The 17,036-nt window shown below is 44.9% G+C and overlaps 1 protein-coding gene across 2 annotated transcripts; it reads right to left on the bottom strand.

The window, feature by feature from the left end:
* Window positions 1-209: 209 nt before the first annotated feature.
* Window positions 210-14,332, bottom strand: kiaa0232 (KIAA0232 ortholog). 2 transcript variants are annotated; one of them, XM_060077290.1, is made up of 8 exons: window positions 14,039-14,332; window positions 11,356-11,967; window positions 10,637-10,798; window positions 7,496-7,565; window positions 7,296-7,380; window positions 3,822-7,194; window positions 3,589-3,697; window positions 210-3,343 (listed from the first exon to the last, which is right to left on the bottom strand). In XM_060077290.1, the coding sequence occupies exons 2-8, from the start codon at window positions 11,599-11,601 to the stop codon at window positions 3,327-3,329; spliced, it is 4,062 nt and encodes a 1,353-aa protein (XP_059933273.1). In that variant the 5' UTR covers window positions 11,602-11,967; window positions 14,039-14,332; the 3' UTR covers window positions 210-3,326. The 2 variants fall into 2 exon arrangements, with proteins under 2 accessions (XP_059933273.1, XP_059933274.1); XM_060077291.1 differs by having other exon boundaries at window positions 10,637-10,777; window positions 14,039-14,331.
* Window positions 14,333-17,036: the final 2,704 nt, after the last annotated feature.

The raw sequence follows: 17,036 nt of genomic DNA, 5'->3' as shown, positions 1-17,036 counted from the left end.
TATGACGAATATGTAATGGAGAAGGTATTACTGCAAGAAATAGAATATAATTACATATATATATTCTAACAGTGAAAATAAAACCAGGCTTTCATATAAGGTGAACCACCCTGCCCTCTAGTGTCGTAACGAGATTGGCCGCAATGACTCTTTCCTCAAAGCATATTTAAGGGGATACCATTCAATACATAAAAATCACACCTTCAAAATAGGCTGGTTTATTTGTTTATTTAGATGTAAAAGACACTCCACAATGAAACCAAATCATTTACTTGGTATGATCATGAAATCCGAACAACACATCTACTTTGGGACTGATGAGGTTGGGGGAGAACATGGAAGAGTGTAATAGAAGATGAAGGGCATGAATGTTTGGGAATGAAAATAAAGATGTTGAGGGCTGGATTTGTTCCAGCACCACAGTGCAATCATACCCATGTGGTTTCGAATGCATTCTCCAATCAAACATGTTTTTTGTTTATTTGTTTTCAAGCAACCCAGCAATGGAAGAATATAATTAATAAAGGATGCACTGATTTCCAATGCCCCAGGTAAGTGCTTTTTTGTGACTTAACTTTTTCTACAGACAAATAAACACACACCCACGCGCACACACACTCACACACACACAGTCATGTTTTTAATTGCTTTTTTATTTTTACCTAAATCCAACATAAATTGATGGGAGTGTAATGTTTGCATGCTGCATTTGTTTTTTTTAAGAAAAAATGCGCAGATCATTTCAGCCATCCCTCTAACTCCAAAAGTAATTAACATGCAAAATTAAGTGATACGATTTCTCCATATCCTAAATGTTAAAGTTTACATGCGCAAAGGTATTGCATAGGACTGAGGGTCCTGGGAATACCCCCCACATTGCTTACCTAACCTACGGTGGCTTGGTTGCCCCTAAAACCCTAGCATTTAAGCATTACCTTTTTGACAGTCAACTAGTTGGAAGTATCACTAATCCGCTCTAAAATCCTTCTGTTTCCTCTTACACACTCGCTGACGTGAGTGCAATTTGTGTTGTTTGCCTTTTTGAAACAATTTCCTGAGTTGTATGACTGTCAAGAGAATCAAAATAAAGCAATCCCCTGAATTCAGAGACCTTGCCACTAGACCTCTACGGTCAACCCAACAGTGACCAAAAAGGAAATACATGTTGCTTGGGGCATGTATTCATACAATGAATGCATGACTCTGCATTGGAACTCAAGATGACCCATCAGAGATGCCGTATGTAAAGCCACGGCCACAGCGGTGTGGACCTTGACCTGCATCAGTTCATTACAGCGGTCGGCACACAGAGAGAAGGTATATGGCAGCACGGTTCGGCCACTACAAACAATGCGATGATGGTTTGGGTTTTCTCGTAATCTGTGCTTCAAATAGGTAGAGTGCAGTGCGAGTTCCTCCCAAATCCCTTCAATAATTAAACAGGGAGAGCAGAAACTGTAATCCACCGCAGAGCCTAAAACACATGCACAAAATAAAAAGAATAAAAGCAAATATTTGCAGGTGCATTACCTCAAAATTTAATTTCCAATGCACAGGCCACAAAAAGTATCAATCCAACCACCCATTTTAGGGCTTTTATGAAATACATGTGTTGAACTAATTGGGGAAAACAAATTACTTGCATTTAGAAAAATGTATGTTTTGCATACACTGTGTTCTCTGAGATAAAGTCTGAGCGCACAAATTTGTTAAATTAGTGTTATAAGCTCAATGCAAACGTACAGACACACGCTCACACACAGTGAAACTGCTGGATATTTGAACAATATTATGAACCAAAAATAAAATTGAGGAAAAAAACACTTCAATAAAGAATAAAGCATTTGTATCTAGTATCTTTCTGTGTCGTCTTTTTCTCTTTGTTTCTACCATTCAAAATAGTATATACTTTTTTTTTTTGCTGGAGTTCTACTGACAAGGGAAAACGCTATACTTTGTTAAATGTTGTGTTAAACTTTGCACAAGGGAAGCTTCTTCACATGCCTGTGTTTCAGTATCGATTACAGGCCTGGCGTGGACGCAAGGTTAAAAGTAATCGTGAAAAAAAAAGAAAGAAAAAAAAACATTGTAAAGCAAATTCAAAGAACAGCCAAAAATGTGTCGTTTTTCCCCCTCATAAAACATATCAATACCGAAAGTAAAGCATTCTACTGTCTGGACTGAACAAAATTGGCTATATCATCTAATCAAGATGTATATCTATATCTATATATAGATATAGAACAAGATATAGCTCTATCTATTCCTATATCTATATTGATATCTATATATCTTAAGATATCTATATACATCCAGACTTTCCTTTTTATAATCATAGCACCAATTTTTCTTTTAATCCCGCAGGAAAGGAAAATAAAGACATTTCGTCACAGCCCTTCCCCCCTTCCTTCCCATCCCCCACGCTGATTCTCTGTGGTGTTGTGGACAGTCGCTATAAAAATAAAGAAGAACCGACTTGACATTGCAGAAAATTGTTTTTGGGGGGGGGGGGGGGGAGGAGGGCATTCAGATAAAAACAAAAGAAAAACAAAACACCCACACACTACTTCATTCAGAAAGGCATCCAAGCTATTTATTTCTCAAACAACTCAAAAACTACCCCCCCATCCCCCAACATCCATTTTTGATGTAGACTTTCTGAACAGAGGATGGGGTTACAAAAATTAAATGATGCATTAGCACTCGTTTTATGGGGGTGCGGGGGGCAGTTTACACATTTTAAACCGCAATCGGTTAGGTCCCTATAGGTCACGTTTAGAAAACAAGGAGTGAGACTATTTGAGACAAACACATGCACATCCAGCCGGACACCACCGAAGCAGTATCCTAAGCTCAAAAGCAACAAAATAAATAAAAACAAAAGAAATGTGAAGGAGAAGTGACCAGGTCAGAAAAGCATGTTTGCTTTTGTACCCCCTCCCCCATTATACCTAACTGTAAGTCTTGGGACCAAAGTACAATGAGAAATAAGATTCAACTAAAACATTTCGCCACGACTGCACATGGCGCAAAGACATGAACACTTGTTTTTTTTTCTTTTCCCATTTTTGTTTGCTTTTTGTATGTATATATATATTTTTGTCGATCTGATTGTTGATTACACAAGGTTTAACATAAAAAGTAAATCAGCAGGATTAGGTTGGTGTGTGAAGTGAGGAGGGGGGCAGTCTCTTTGGAACATGAGCCTTCAGTGAGGTGTTCAAATGAGACCCCCCTCCCCACGTCTCTGGCTGGTGGAGGTCCAGTCGCCAGCGAGGAAGACCCTTCCTCTCTTACAACAGGTGTCCCCTGTAAAACCGGAGTATTCAAATGTTGCTGCTCCCTGTTGAAGGAGCAAAGAGCACAGTCTTATAACTGCAAAGGTATTTCAACCAATGTACAAACGTGTCTGTTGAATGGCTTTAGACTGTAGCAAATGTTATCTCATTATGCAGGGGTAAATGGCCCTGCAGAAATCCTAAATTGGATGAGCATCGTATACATCAATAATCAGTTTTTCGTGATATCAAGTTTGAAATAAGAAATGCAAGCGAAGGTAAAGTAAATAAACATGTTATGCGTCAGTACCTGTACATTGAGATCCAGGGAAAAGAGGGGAGCAAAGAGTGTTTTGCCACCAGCAGTCATCCTGCTGGGTGCTGGTTCCTCCCTGTCCACTTATGCTCAACAGGGGAAACTAAAAGAACCCCAAAAAACAGAGTTAGTTATTAAAGCAGTGAGCATTGCTCAGTCAAATGTGTATGGTAACCCTTTTTAGGAGTCTTAAGTATAAAAATAATTGATTGGCTGAGGCTTCTTACCTCTGCTTTATCTTTGACGAGGTCGTAGGTGATCCCATGCACTTGATCTGCCAATGCACATAAGCAGGAATCTTTTTCCCCACAAGGAGCCTCCTTGTCAATCTTGCTGAGCGGGACGTCGACCCTTTCACTCGCGATCGACAAAGCTGCCGCCTTCTTACAGTCGAGGCAGACCTCTTGCTCAGCGATGGGAAGGAGGGTGCCAGAGCCCTCCTGAGAATCCAGAGAGGTCTGGGCACTCTTTTCCATGCCCGATTTCTTTAATCTGGGCAGGAACTTCCCAGATTCCAGTTCCGACTTTCCATAGAAAGGGCCCTCACACTCTGCGTCCTCTTCCAGAGGTTTGAGGTCCGCCTGCGGGTCTTCTAAGACATCCACCGGTGGCGGGTCAGGAAAGCTTATCTCTTCTTTTTCGGACTCTGCCTCCGAGTCACTACCTCCGGCGGGAGACAGGTCCGAGGCGGATATCGGCCGGAAGTGTGTCCTGGGGGATATGCGGATGGCCCTGTACTGCGTCCGGTTGATGCCGTATATACGCGGTTGGAGGGCTTCGCTCTCGGAATCTGAGCAAAGTATCGACTTGGGTTTGAACCCCGGGCTAAATGAAGCCATGTCCTCAGGCTCGAAGGAACACTCGACATGAAGTACCTGGGAGAAGGGATTTGTCAGGCTGATGGATGCAAACGGGTATTCTAGGTCTTGCTCCTTGCTGCTGAAGCCTCCATACGACCCAAGTAAATCTTCATGGAAGATGAAAGAAAACCCCTTGTTCAATCCCTCTTCACCTCCTCCCCTGATGGCCTGGTGGTCGCCCTGCCCAAATGACACCAGGGGCCTCCACAGGGGCCTGTGCCCAGGCGCGAAGCGGCTGCTGGCGTTCATGAACACGTCTGCGCCAGATACAGTCACCATGTCCGAGCCGGAGGCCGAAGCTGCCGCTGCCGCACACTGCAGGAGGCTTCCCTGGGCTTCACCAGGCGGTACCACCGCCCAGTTCTTGTCTCCGCTCAACGTTTTCAGCTCTCCGTACACCCCTCCTAGAATGAACGACGTGCTCTCCTTGTCAGAGGTCATGTCCCAGGGCTTGGACGGAGTCATGTAGTCCCCGGCACCATCGGCCTTAGGGAGCTTATTCTTGACCAGGCTGACCTGCTCTTCATTTTTGCCCTCCCACAGGTGATACTCGGATCGCTGCACCGCCTTCTCCGCGGGGCCCTGAATTGGACTCACTTTTGCCTGGACCTCCAGACAGCTGCCGCAGTAACCGCTCGGGCTGTCCAAAAGCATGCCTTGGCTTGGCTTCTCTACTCCTTGCTGGGACGCCAAAGGATCGCCCTCTCCGATGGCTGTCCAAATGTCCTTAATTATCCCTGAGCTGTAATCATCACTCTGTTGGTTTGTGCTGTCAGAATATATGCCACTGTTGTACTGCCTGCTATCGTCCTCCTCCAAAGCTATGCCACATATTGACTCCAATTTAGATTTCTTGGTGAATGTTTGACTTAACGGTGTGCTAATGTTGCTCTCCTCACACTTCCGACTGGTATCTTCCTGCAAAAACTCTAGGATTTCCTCCTCTAGGTAGGTACCAGAAATTGGGGCGATATTACAGTTAATTTCTTCGTTGCCAATCTGAGCGGGATCCTCCATTTGTACGTTCCCTTGCTCGTTGTCTGAACGCGTCTCCTCAGAGTGCGACCATGGACTACACGTTCGCGTCGAAAGGTTGGAACAATTCTGTTCCGTTTCGTCAAAGGCACTATTTTTGGTCCATATTAGCAAACGAGACTGTTTATTAGAATGTGGGTCGAGACAGCTACTTGAATCCGTGTTGTTTTCGTGACCGACAGCGAGTGAGTCGCAGGGAAAGGGGACGTTGGGGCTATCGTACTGCAGCTCAAAGAGCGAGAAACAGGAGGAGTTGGGCGCAGATGGCTCCCCGGGGGCTTCAGGAAGACGGGACATCTCGGGGTTCAGCATGCTCAGGGTGAAGGACACACTGTCCAGCAGGGGCGACAGCAGGATAGGAGTATCTACAAAGCTCTCTCCCTCTACATCCTCGGAGCTGGAGGGAGAGTAGCTCCCCCAGATTGGAGCCGTGTGGTCAAGATCCTGCATTAGGAATCCGACAGACTCCGATTCCTTCTGCGATTCTGCCCTTATTGCACTTTCCCCTCTCAGCTCAAGGCCATCTAATACTAAACAACATTCTGCCTCAATGTCTCTTTGCTCTTTGCTTTTTTGTCGAATCATGTTGAGGATCCGACTCTCTTGTATGGAGTCTGAGGCACTCGTATCCAATATGGATTGGTATATGTCTACTTCATAGAAGTGAGTAAATTCGGACAGATGCTTGTCATCTAAATCTCCACCGTCCTCTGGCTGAGGGCAGCAAGAGTTTCCGGCGAGGTCGTCTGCTTCGTCTTCCACTCCGTCCGGCCCCTCCACAAAGTGGCCGTCTACGAAGGAGCCCGCCGCCAAGTAGGCCCTCTGGTAGCTCTCGTTGGCGATGCAGATTCCCTGGCTGCCCTCCGCAAGCCTCTCCATGTCAGTGGACAGGGCAAAGCTTTCCATGGATTCAGCTTTGCTTCGGTACTTCGTCTCCAGCTTGCTGTGTTTGCTGCTGAGAGGTACAAAATACTCTGTGATGGGCTCGGTGTACCAAAGGGGCTCCTCCATATACTCTTTTTTGTCCCTGGCCTCGAGGGCAGACTCTTTAGCCTCTGCCCAGCTCGGATCTTTACGGTTCTCCTTCATCGACCTCTTCCCCTTTCTGTAAAGCTGTGGTTGTTTGACTGGGCCACCTCCGACACTGACTCCGACGCTGCATCCTGCATTCCTTCGTTCCCCTCTTTCGTTGACCTTTGTGGTCAACTTTATCTGTCCGCTGTTGCGCCCTCTCTTAGCCTTCCCCACCTCTCTGGACTTGTGCCTGGTTCTTACTGCTTTGTTGCTGGACGATTTGGAATCACCTTGGTTCCCGCTGGAGCTTGAGCCGGCCTCGCTAGAGCCAGAGGACCAGGAGCGGGGACGATGCTTCCCCTCTGCTCGGTGCCTCATGGGCCTCTTCGTGTGGACGGCAGGTCTTTCCTCGGCCGCTGCGCTCCCGTGGTATCGGTTTTCCTTCTCCTTGTTTTGACGCTGATGCGCTTTCTCGATGGTGATGGTGGTAGCACCCGGCTCCAGGCTCCTCTCCTTGGTCACCTCTCCCTCGCTGTTACAATCTTTTGGAGAAGAGGTGTCCGTGCTGGTCTGTGGGGCTGCAGAGGAGGAAGAACTCGAGTAGGCGCAGGCTTTAGCCTTGTTCCACACCGTCATGATCTCTTGCAGACAAACAGGTTTCTCGCACAAAGGAGGGAAGGCTTCATAATACCTGATGCCACAACAAAGAAATAAAGAGATTATACAAACGAAGGTACTGGGAATGTGAGCATTGATATTTTAGAGATACGCAGTGAATATCAAGCAGCTTACATTTCCACCTGGTCCTTTGAAGAGGGGGACTCTGCTCGTTCAGGAGACTGGGAACCATCCGATTTCTTTCTGATCTGTTTTGCTTCTGTGAAGACATTTATGTTCAAGTTGCATTCAAGAGGAATAACATTGATTTGACTGAATGCTGCTATTCCAAGAATGGAGATTGTTAAATTAATGCAAATTAGATTTAACCAAACCTTTCTGTTGGTTCTGGATGTCCTTGAGCTTGGAGCAAAGCTCTTCAACCAGGCTCTCAATTCCAGAATTCTGTGAACAAAAAAAAACATGTCATAGTGTTAATTTTTGTCAATGTCAAATGGAGGTTGACTTTGAATAATAAGCAAATTCATTATTTAAAGCCAAGCGATGACCAACAGCTGGAATCCAAAATTACAATGTGATTATAACAAATCAACTTATAATAAATAAAAAGAATAGTATTTTTTAGACGCCAAACCTTTCCTTAAAGTCTTATGATGAGGTGAAAGTGAAATAAAAAGGGCATGAATACTGCCCTGCAAGAAATCAACCCAAACATGCAGAACACAGAACTACTCCTAGGGCTGCACGATTATTGCCAAAATGATTATCACGATTATTCATTGAAGAAAATATATATATATTTTTTAATTTCTACCACCCCCTAATGGTAGGAGCCACACACTGTGCCCAGTGGCAAATTGTAGCCAGGCCACGTTCCCCCCCCCCCCCCCCCCTCTTGTATACAAGGCAACACTGGCCTTCATGCAATCCTCATTTTCTATTCTTTGGTGTGCTTTCAGGTGGCTGAATAAATTTGTTGTGTTGCCTTGCGACGCAGCCACAACTCTCTTGCACCCTTTGCAAATTTTTTTTTGCTGGTTTGTATCACTTGCCCTAAATCCGAAATATTTCAACCTCAACCGTGTCAGACATTGTAATTGTGTTTGTGTCTTTCAAAGTAATCGCTAGTCTTTTTCAGATTTCGCGCCGCTGTGCAGGATGGACTCACGCAGTCGCAGACAAGTGTACAGGGAGCGCTTGGTTTGCTTTGCAGCGGAGGTAGAGCGTATACTGCATGGGCGGGTCTCGTTTATTTTTGGTTTTCTTTTTTTTGCGGATGCATTATTTTAAAAAAATATCGCGAGAACACTACGCGTCATCGTGGGACGCCAATATCGTCATCGCGATAAAAATTCGATATATTGTGCAGCCCTAACTACTCCCATGTAAAACATCCTCAAAATACACATTATTAATCAGATTCCATAGGATGGTTTCCATTTCACAGATGGAAATCACTGTTATTTATAAAATAGGCTACAAGGCTACTTTGTTAGGGAAACAATGACAGCACATCATAAAGCTAAGGTGCTTATCGCACTGCAAACTTCCGATGTAAAGATGGCCAATGGACGGACAAAATCTCACAAAGCACTGGTACTGTTGATCAGGTTAGCTAAACGTTTTGTGTCCTGACGTTAACCCCAACCCTAACGACAAGGTATTCTTGTGATAAGTAACATTCCTGAATAAGCAAAGGGAAAGCATGCATGCCCCAGGGTCTGTTTACTTTCTGTTGCCTTGCTCCTGCTAAACAAACCTGTTTCATGTAAAGGTTGAGGAGGAGACTTTCTGCTACAATGACGGGACCCTTGTTTTAATGCTGCATTTTTGTGTCCGAAGTGAGACATATTGTACACACATCTTATGGTAGTTTAGCTTCAGTGTGCTTAAAGAAAGGAGTTTATATAAAATTGGAACCAATATTCAAATCCTCAATGCAACAACCTAAAAATAGCGATGCATTTCTGCATCGTCATAGACAATGACAAATCAAAACAGCCCTCCTTGGCATCATAAGAAAATGCAACTCACCACTATGTATTAACAACAACATTAAGCTCAGGCAAGATGTTTCCGCGATAGCTTCTTTAATGCTTTTATCAATGAGGACCCTCAAAGGTTTAACACTAACTGATTCACTTTCTTACTTTTCAACAACACATGAAACGCTTGCTTAGTCAAGTCAGGCCTGCTTAGTTGTGAAACATTAAGCAATTTCCAGTCTGTCACCGTGTCCAATTCATCTATTAGAACCAGTCTAAAATATACTAGATAAGCATAATGGGACATCTTTATAAACATATGCGCATCCCCAATTACCAAGTACTCTCTTCAACAAATGTAAATGGAACACAATCTTTTTACTTAAACTAAACTTGGTTACCAGGAACTAAGGCTGACAACTGCTCAGTTTTTGAGTCAAAACCAGAACCACCACTGGAACTAATGCTGCCACAACTTCCCAGCACAAGCATTTCCCGTTCCCGGTCACCATCGTGGGTCCGTTGCTTACCATGTCACCGGGCTAACGGAACAGAGGGAAAGTTCTCTGCCCTGTGCTGCTGCTGCTGCTGCTGTTGCTGCTGCTGCTGCTGCTGCTGCGCTCCCTTCTGTAACATTGTGCTAATGCCTATCAGCTGATGCCAAGCGGCTCTGCTGCTCTCTGCTGCTGCAATCCCGTGCAGCGCGTGCTGGTTAAAAAATAGACCGCAGAGTACCGTAGAGAGGGGCGCTCACTCTGTCCCTGTGCCTCTCAGACCCTCCCCCCCGCCCGCTTCCTCTCCACACACACACCATGTCGTCTGTCTCTCTCCATTCTACTGACCGCCCTCAGATTGGCATGTAGGGAAATCCCCTGTGTTCACTAGGTTTTAATATGGGGACAGGGGACGTTGGACACAATAATTAGACAATGACTTCCTGGTTTGACTCAGAGTTGTACCTGCTTACAGTGTGGTTACATCCAGAACAAGGTAGCGGCCTACAGTGATTAATTTTCCCGTTCCTTGTTGGATTCATAAAAAAGTATACTTTTGACCTTAGCATAACCTTGTCAGTATGGAGAAATGCCATCAGGACCAGTGCATAGGGTTATGTGTCTGTGAGTGCATACAAACCAAAAAGTAACCCAGTGCCACACCAAAACCAATGCCATCAAACATGATAATCAATGCATCAGGTAAAATAGATTTTTTATAGTAATAGTGACAGTGAGATGCATCAATGTACTACAGAAAGCCACATGACTAGCTTCAGCCTTACGTTTAGCATTGTATATATCCCATACCCAGCAAAGATAAGACTATATAATGCAATGGCCAATGTTACTATATAAATGTCACCATAAAATGAGTTATTTGAGAAAGAGTTATTTGGAAAAGTGTTTGAAAAAACAACTTCTCTTACCCTTCTCTAACCCTATTTTCAGTAATTGATGTGAACGGCCATTTGATGCCTTCAAAATCAATTGATATTGAATCAATATATAATCAATAAATTGCTGGGGGGCTGACCTCATCAGAGGCAGAACGCAGACACTGCACGGCGGCTTGCTTCTTGATCTCCTCCAGACTCAGGTCCGTCCCTCCCTTCCTCTTGCTCTTGCCCCACTTCTTCCCGGCGCCCTTCTCCCAGCCCAGGAAGATGTCGTTCTCCTGGTGGAAAGAGGGAACACACTGAGCCAGACAAAAACGTTCAGATCATTTAATACTTCGTGTTGCTTTGGATTTGTAGTTCCCATACAAATAAACAGAGTGTACAGAAACAGTAAAAAAAATTCACTGGGAAACAACTGTGACAATAGAATAACACAACTGTGAATAACTGTAAACTTAAAATAATCTGCTTTGACAACGAATAAGGATCTGGACACCATGTTTAATGACTAAGAATAGGTCAAAGGGTTAAATTCTTACGACGAGGCAAAGGTCGTATAGTAAAGAAATACAGAAGTGATAAATAAAACGAAAGTGGAGAAGATATGGCAGCTGCTATCACGAATAAAGGTTTACTACTATGTGAAACTACTTGAATTAAGTCAGGTGTTGTTTTATCAAATGTGCAGTACTGTTAAACATGGTCATCCTGTATGGGGAAACTCTTACAACAAGCCAAAGTTCCTATACATAGTAAAATAACTAACTTGGTTGACAACCAGTTTAAACTTCTCGGGATGAGTCATTTCTATTAATCAGGACTGAATCAAAGAAATGGCGTGACGCCCAGTGCGTACCTGGTCCTGCAGGTCATAGTCGTAGCTGTCGTGCAGGAGGAGGCTGAGGACGTAGCGGGTGTAGATGACGGCGTCGATACCACACTTCTCCAGCTCCTGGCCCAGCCAGCTCTGGACCGGCCCCAGCGACTGGCGCAGGGACATGTCGGAACCGGGCAGCGGGGGGCCCACCGGAGGGAAGGGACGGGGGCGTGAGAGGCCTTGGGGAGGAGCGGGACCGTCGGAATCGGTGCTAACGGGACGCATGGAGCTCTCAGGTGTTGGTCATCCTCAGCTGGAGTGGCATGGTGACGGCTGGGTACTGCGGAGTGGGTGCGGGTGGAGGGGTAGGAAGGATGGGCTGGGTGAGTGTGCAGGGGGGGGGGGTCACTTTGGCAGGGCGCACCAGAGGGGGACTACATGGGGTGACATGTAGGATGTTGTTGTTTTTCTTGTTGTACTTCCTTTCTTTGAGTTGTTGTTTTTTATTGCTTTGAGCAAAACGGAGACTCTACTCGTCAGGCATGGCTTGTGCTGATTGGAGGCATCAGCTGCTGTGCAGAACACAACGGTGTGTTTGCCTCTCAGTCGCAAGGATCCATCTTAGAGCCAAGTCTTACTTCACGGGCACAACTGGAAGTGAAGAAATGAAAAGCAGGCATTAGTTTTATTAAAAACATAAATAAAAAGTCCCCTAACCAGGTTATCAAGACAGGCCTCAATCAACACTTTGTCAAAAAAGAGATTGCAGCAAATAAGCATAGAATCTAATTTAACAGCAAAATACAATTAACTCACAGTTCAAACGTTTAACATCAATGGTAGAATCGTGCTGGTCTTTCATATTTCCAGGTATTATGATTAGAGATATATAGCCAGAGGTAAAAGAAAACCATTTTACGAATGTTTTTATCTAGTGTTAGTAGTGTATTTGGTTTCAGACCGCAATGGCCTCAGCGTATAGACCCTTCCAACTGTTCAGTGATGATAACATGAAAATAAAAAACAAATGTAGGCTTGTGTCATCGTGCATTATAAACAGACAGATACAGTAGGGCTCTGTTTCAATGTAGTAGCTCATTGGTACAGAACCAGCAGCAGAACTACAGTACATGCAACAGAAGAATGTTATCATACTTCTGTCTTTTAACAATTCAATGTAGATACAATGTAGATGAAGAACTCGCCAGTAAGGTACCTAAAACGTTAACCAGCTAGGCTTTTTCATTGGCCATTCAAGTTAGACATATCAATGTCAACTCTTATATTCCAAGACCAAGATTTTGAACGTGCTTATGGCTGTGTATAGTATTGGCGAACTCGAGTGAGTTAAACTCCTGACTAAGCAATAGGCAGTCAAACAGACGCTTGCTGTCAAATGCATGCGTTTCAGTTGCCAGCAGCGGATTATAGAAACAGGGTGAGGAGCAAATGGAGGCTGGGCCGATATGATTGGCTGGCCCGTCCGTCACTCAAGGGTCGCATTCTATGCACTGCCCGATATAGTCGTCTAAAAGCTATGATACAGCTATGCTTAAACAGACCCTGAGCAAGGCCTAACCGGCCAGTTCAGTGAAACAATAAAACGGTGTACACAAAACGAGTTGTCACCGCAACGTAATGACCATACCAAAGGTAAATGACGGGCTACAGTCTGCTAGACATGGCTGACGATAGCCGGGTAGAATCAGCTGCTTTGCCCGTCATCGGCAATGACAAGAATTGCATAGACACAGATATCACCGGTCGGTCTGACAGCTACTTCAAGCTCACGTCCAGTCAGCTGCTCTTCCACGACGTATCGCGAGACATCGACACACCACAGCACCCAACGCATTTCCCATGCACTGTGTTACGACGGTTGGGATTAGCGGTCTGCCATTAGCAGCTAATGCTACATCAACTAATAACTGTTAATGTGTAGATAGATATGAATAAGAAACGTTGACGCGGGTGAATAAGACGTCCTGGGCCGTCATCCAAGTCGGGGGGGAGGGGGGCAGTAGGTTTTGGGGGGCGGAGGGGGTAGCAAGGTTAGCCGGATAGCCGACCTTTAGCTAACCAGTGTGCTAACGTCAAGTTGGCCAACTTCTCCCAGAGCATAGTCCAAACACAGCCAGTGTGTGACAGTTGGCCTTAGCTACGTTGGGTTACAAAACCGCAAAAGCCCGACGAGGGACCATTCAGAATGTGGACACGAACTCGTACGGTTTTTCTTTTTAACTACAATGCTCGTCCGTGGTGGCGTAGATAGTGCGCGAGAGCAGGTGAAGCTTTTGCTATTGGTGGGGGGGCGCGCGCACACACACACACACACACACACACACACACACACAAACACACTTCCCCTTTAAACTGTGGACATATATCGCGAACGTATAACTGTACATTTAAACTACGAAGACAGTAAGACACACTGCTACCGCGGTATTAAAGCAGAGAAATGCCCGGTTCAATGAGAAGTCGCTCGTTGATCCACTCGTTGGCCAGTTGTTGTTGTGACTAACCGGGAGGAGGAGGAGCGGCTGCCCGGGCGAGCTACCGCCGGGGACTGTCATTCCCCCCCCACACCCCCCTTCAACACTGTGGCGCCGTACCGTCCACAAAACAACCCGATCCTCACACTCAATGGCTGAACGAGGCCTCAAAACGTGACATTTAAACGACACACTTCGGTTGCCGGTTCGTCGTCGTCCCCACCTACCGTGCCGTTGGTTGAAGTAAACGCGGAGCAGGGGGAGCGGTTACTTCTCTCCCGCTGCCGTTCCGAGCTCGAGCTCCGGAATCCGCTGCAGTAACATCACGTATCATGGACGCCGACACGAATGGCGCTGTTTTCATTCGACGCCGTCGAGGAAACTGACCGCCATTCCGGCTCCAGTAGGAAGAATTATTCCGTGTGCGCCTTAGCAGCGGCCTGGACCAACATGTCGTCCGGTTGACTCGGTTTCACTCGCTCCGAAAGGGGGATATCTTAGCGCGCCTCCCACCTCGTCCGTATCCAGGCAACAAGGCAAACCTCTGCCGTCCTGCTTCCAGTGGGTTTTATATTCTTCCGCTAGCTATTGCATCAGAAGCGTAAATAGTACTTATTGGCCATTCGGGGTCACCTTAAATAACATCTTCATGTAGGAGAGTCTGGCCGGATTTAACATTATGTCATGTGCAATCCAAACAAAGTAAATCAAAATTCGAATTACAATTAATATACAATTATTTCCGTAGTTTGTACTCATATAAAATGTGTACTGCATTCTGTGGGCAGCCTGCCAAACAAGTGTCCTGAAGAAAACAAGTTACGTTAAGTCATTTATGGATTCAGTTATATGGATTGAAATGAGATCTAACACTATTTCATATAATCATAGTGCATATCATGACACATAAACACATAATAAATTGAGAAAGAACTGGGCCATTATCAACTGCCGAACAATCAACTGTTGTCATTTATTTGTGTATTTACTAACTTATTTTGATTAAATCGTTTCCCCTTCTAAACACAGCCATCACCTTCACTGTCTATATCACACTTCCTTTCATACACATATCCCGCTAGTCGAGGTAAAGCATTGTGTTAACGTGAGGTATGGTTGTGTGCGGGGTGGTGGTGTGGGGGGTAGGGCGTCCCTTTTTGTCTTTTTATTTAGCAGGAGCACCTGGCCCCTGAGAACCCGACCCCCCCCACACACACACACACACACACACACACTGCACCCCCTCTCCACTCATGGTGTGGCACACTTCATTTGTCCTGTGGGCCTCAAGGGGTCATAACCTCTGAGAATAAGTCGAGTCAAGAGCTATTGTCCATCTGGTCGCAAGTACCCACTCCCCCTCGCCCCCTCATTTCCATGCTGTTGTACTGCCGCAGCTAATTATGTGCGTGTGTGTTTGTGTGTCTGTTTGTGTGTGGGATGTTTGTGTGTGTCGATTTCATAATTTTTCCCTTTTCATTCAAACAACCCACATTGTGCTTGTCACCTCACACAACCCGCCCTCGTCATTGACAAGTGTCTTTCTGGATCTATCAAAGAGAGAAATCCCGGCCGGCATCACTGCCGCCTCCTCCCCCCCCCCCCACCTCCTCCTGTATATCTGCCCAGCAGATGATCACTGGCATTAAAATGAAAGTCAGTTTGGGAGCAGATGGTCTCGTTAGAGAAGATCTCTTTGTAATCCTCTCTCCCAGGACTACCTCGCTCACTGCCGGGTGGTTGATCCCCAAGCGTTGGGCGAGAGCAAAGTAGATTTACAGCCGTACCACCTTTCTACTGCCCATACCCATTCCATTGTATACACATTCTAACAGTATTAACCAGCAATAAACTGATTTACTGCTTTGTACTGAACAGGAAAATGTTAGTTAGTTTGGGTAACCTTCCAGCAAAGCACATGTGGTGATAGATGCTTATATGAATATTTCTCCATTACAGACTTTTAACAATCTTCTATATTTTCTATGAAAATAAACAACAAACCACATAAGTGAATTTGTCTGATATGATATTTGTGGTTGGGGATGTTTACTCCATACTGATAGTATACTGATACTTTAGTAAAGTTTGTGTTTGATATCTGATATGTGGATCTGTGTTGTTGTATTGTAATATAGTATATCAGCTAGCCATGCAAAGAATGTATGCACTTGTGGTATGGCTGTTTGTATTAAAGCCTCCATTATATTAACAGATCAGGTGAGACGGTGGGACCCAAAGCTCTAAGGTGATTCAAATGATACATAAACCTGAGTAGGAACATTTGGAAATTATTATTTCATTTAGCCTACTCTGTGTCCTCACTTCAAACAGTGCGTGGCTGACGTCTGAGGAAATTATTGGACAGTGAGTAAATACAACAGGAAGTAGAGAAGACAGGAAGTAGGGAGAAGAAAGGGGAAGTTCTTCCCTACTCTCTCAGAGACACTACTGCACTTCTAGGAAGCACGTTTGGTGTTTTCCCTTCATTATATGCAGGTGCCGGTGGTTTTTCAGCATGGATGTGTAACCAGATATCTGGAACACTATCTAGACTGTTAGCCAAACCAACCACCAAATGCCTGCCGTGCTGGAGTTTCACAACCTGTTTACCGCCCCCATGTGGTGTGTTTCAACTTGTGCGCTTGATCACACGTATGCATGTGTGTGTGTGTGGAAGTGCACGTGAACATGCATTCATGGAGTAGATAGGGAAGGCAATCAATAGCTGTGTGTATGTATTGCCCCATCTAGGCTGGACGATAATTTCACATGATAATTTCTCATAAAGAACCACTCCCCTTAAGTGTGAATGGTATTCAGTACTTAAATACGTTTACGACTCATTCAAACACATAGCTCAGTAGACTTAATTGGTTCAGGATGTGGTGTGCCCTCAAAATGAAACATAGGGGAGAATACTAAGTAAGTTATAGGTACTAAGTAATTTGAGATTTGTAACAGCGAAAGAAAGGAAAAAAGTAGTCGATCCTGGAGCTGTGAGACTGTTAGGACTTTCTATAAAAGGATTTTTATTCATAATCATATCCTGATGAAAAGAGTCAAAATCATCATGATGATACGCTTTTCTTTTCTGCCCAGTCATTGTTCTAAGACACATTCATGTCCCCTGGTGACCCCCAGACAATGGCACACCAAACCTAACATGGGAGTTTTAAAGACAATGCGTTATATGCAACTGAGGAAAACTGTGACATTTCCCTG

The sequence above is a fragment of the Gadus macrocephalus genome, chromosome 17 (assembly GCF_031168955.1).
Source record: "Gadus macrocephalus chromosome 17, ASM3116895v1".
NCBI lineage: Eukaryota > Metazoa > Chordata > Actinopteri > Gadiformes > Gadidae > Gadus > Gadus macrocephalus.
The sequence above is the reverse complement of the archived record's forward strand: the minus strand, read 5'-3'. Positions and strand labels throughout refer to the sequence as shown.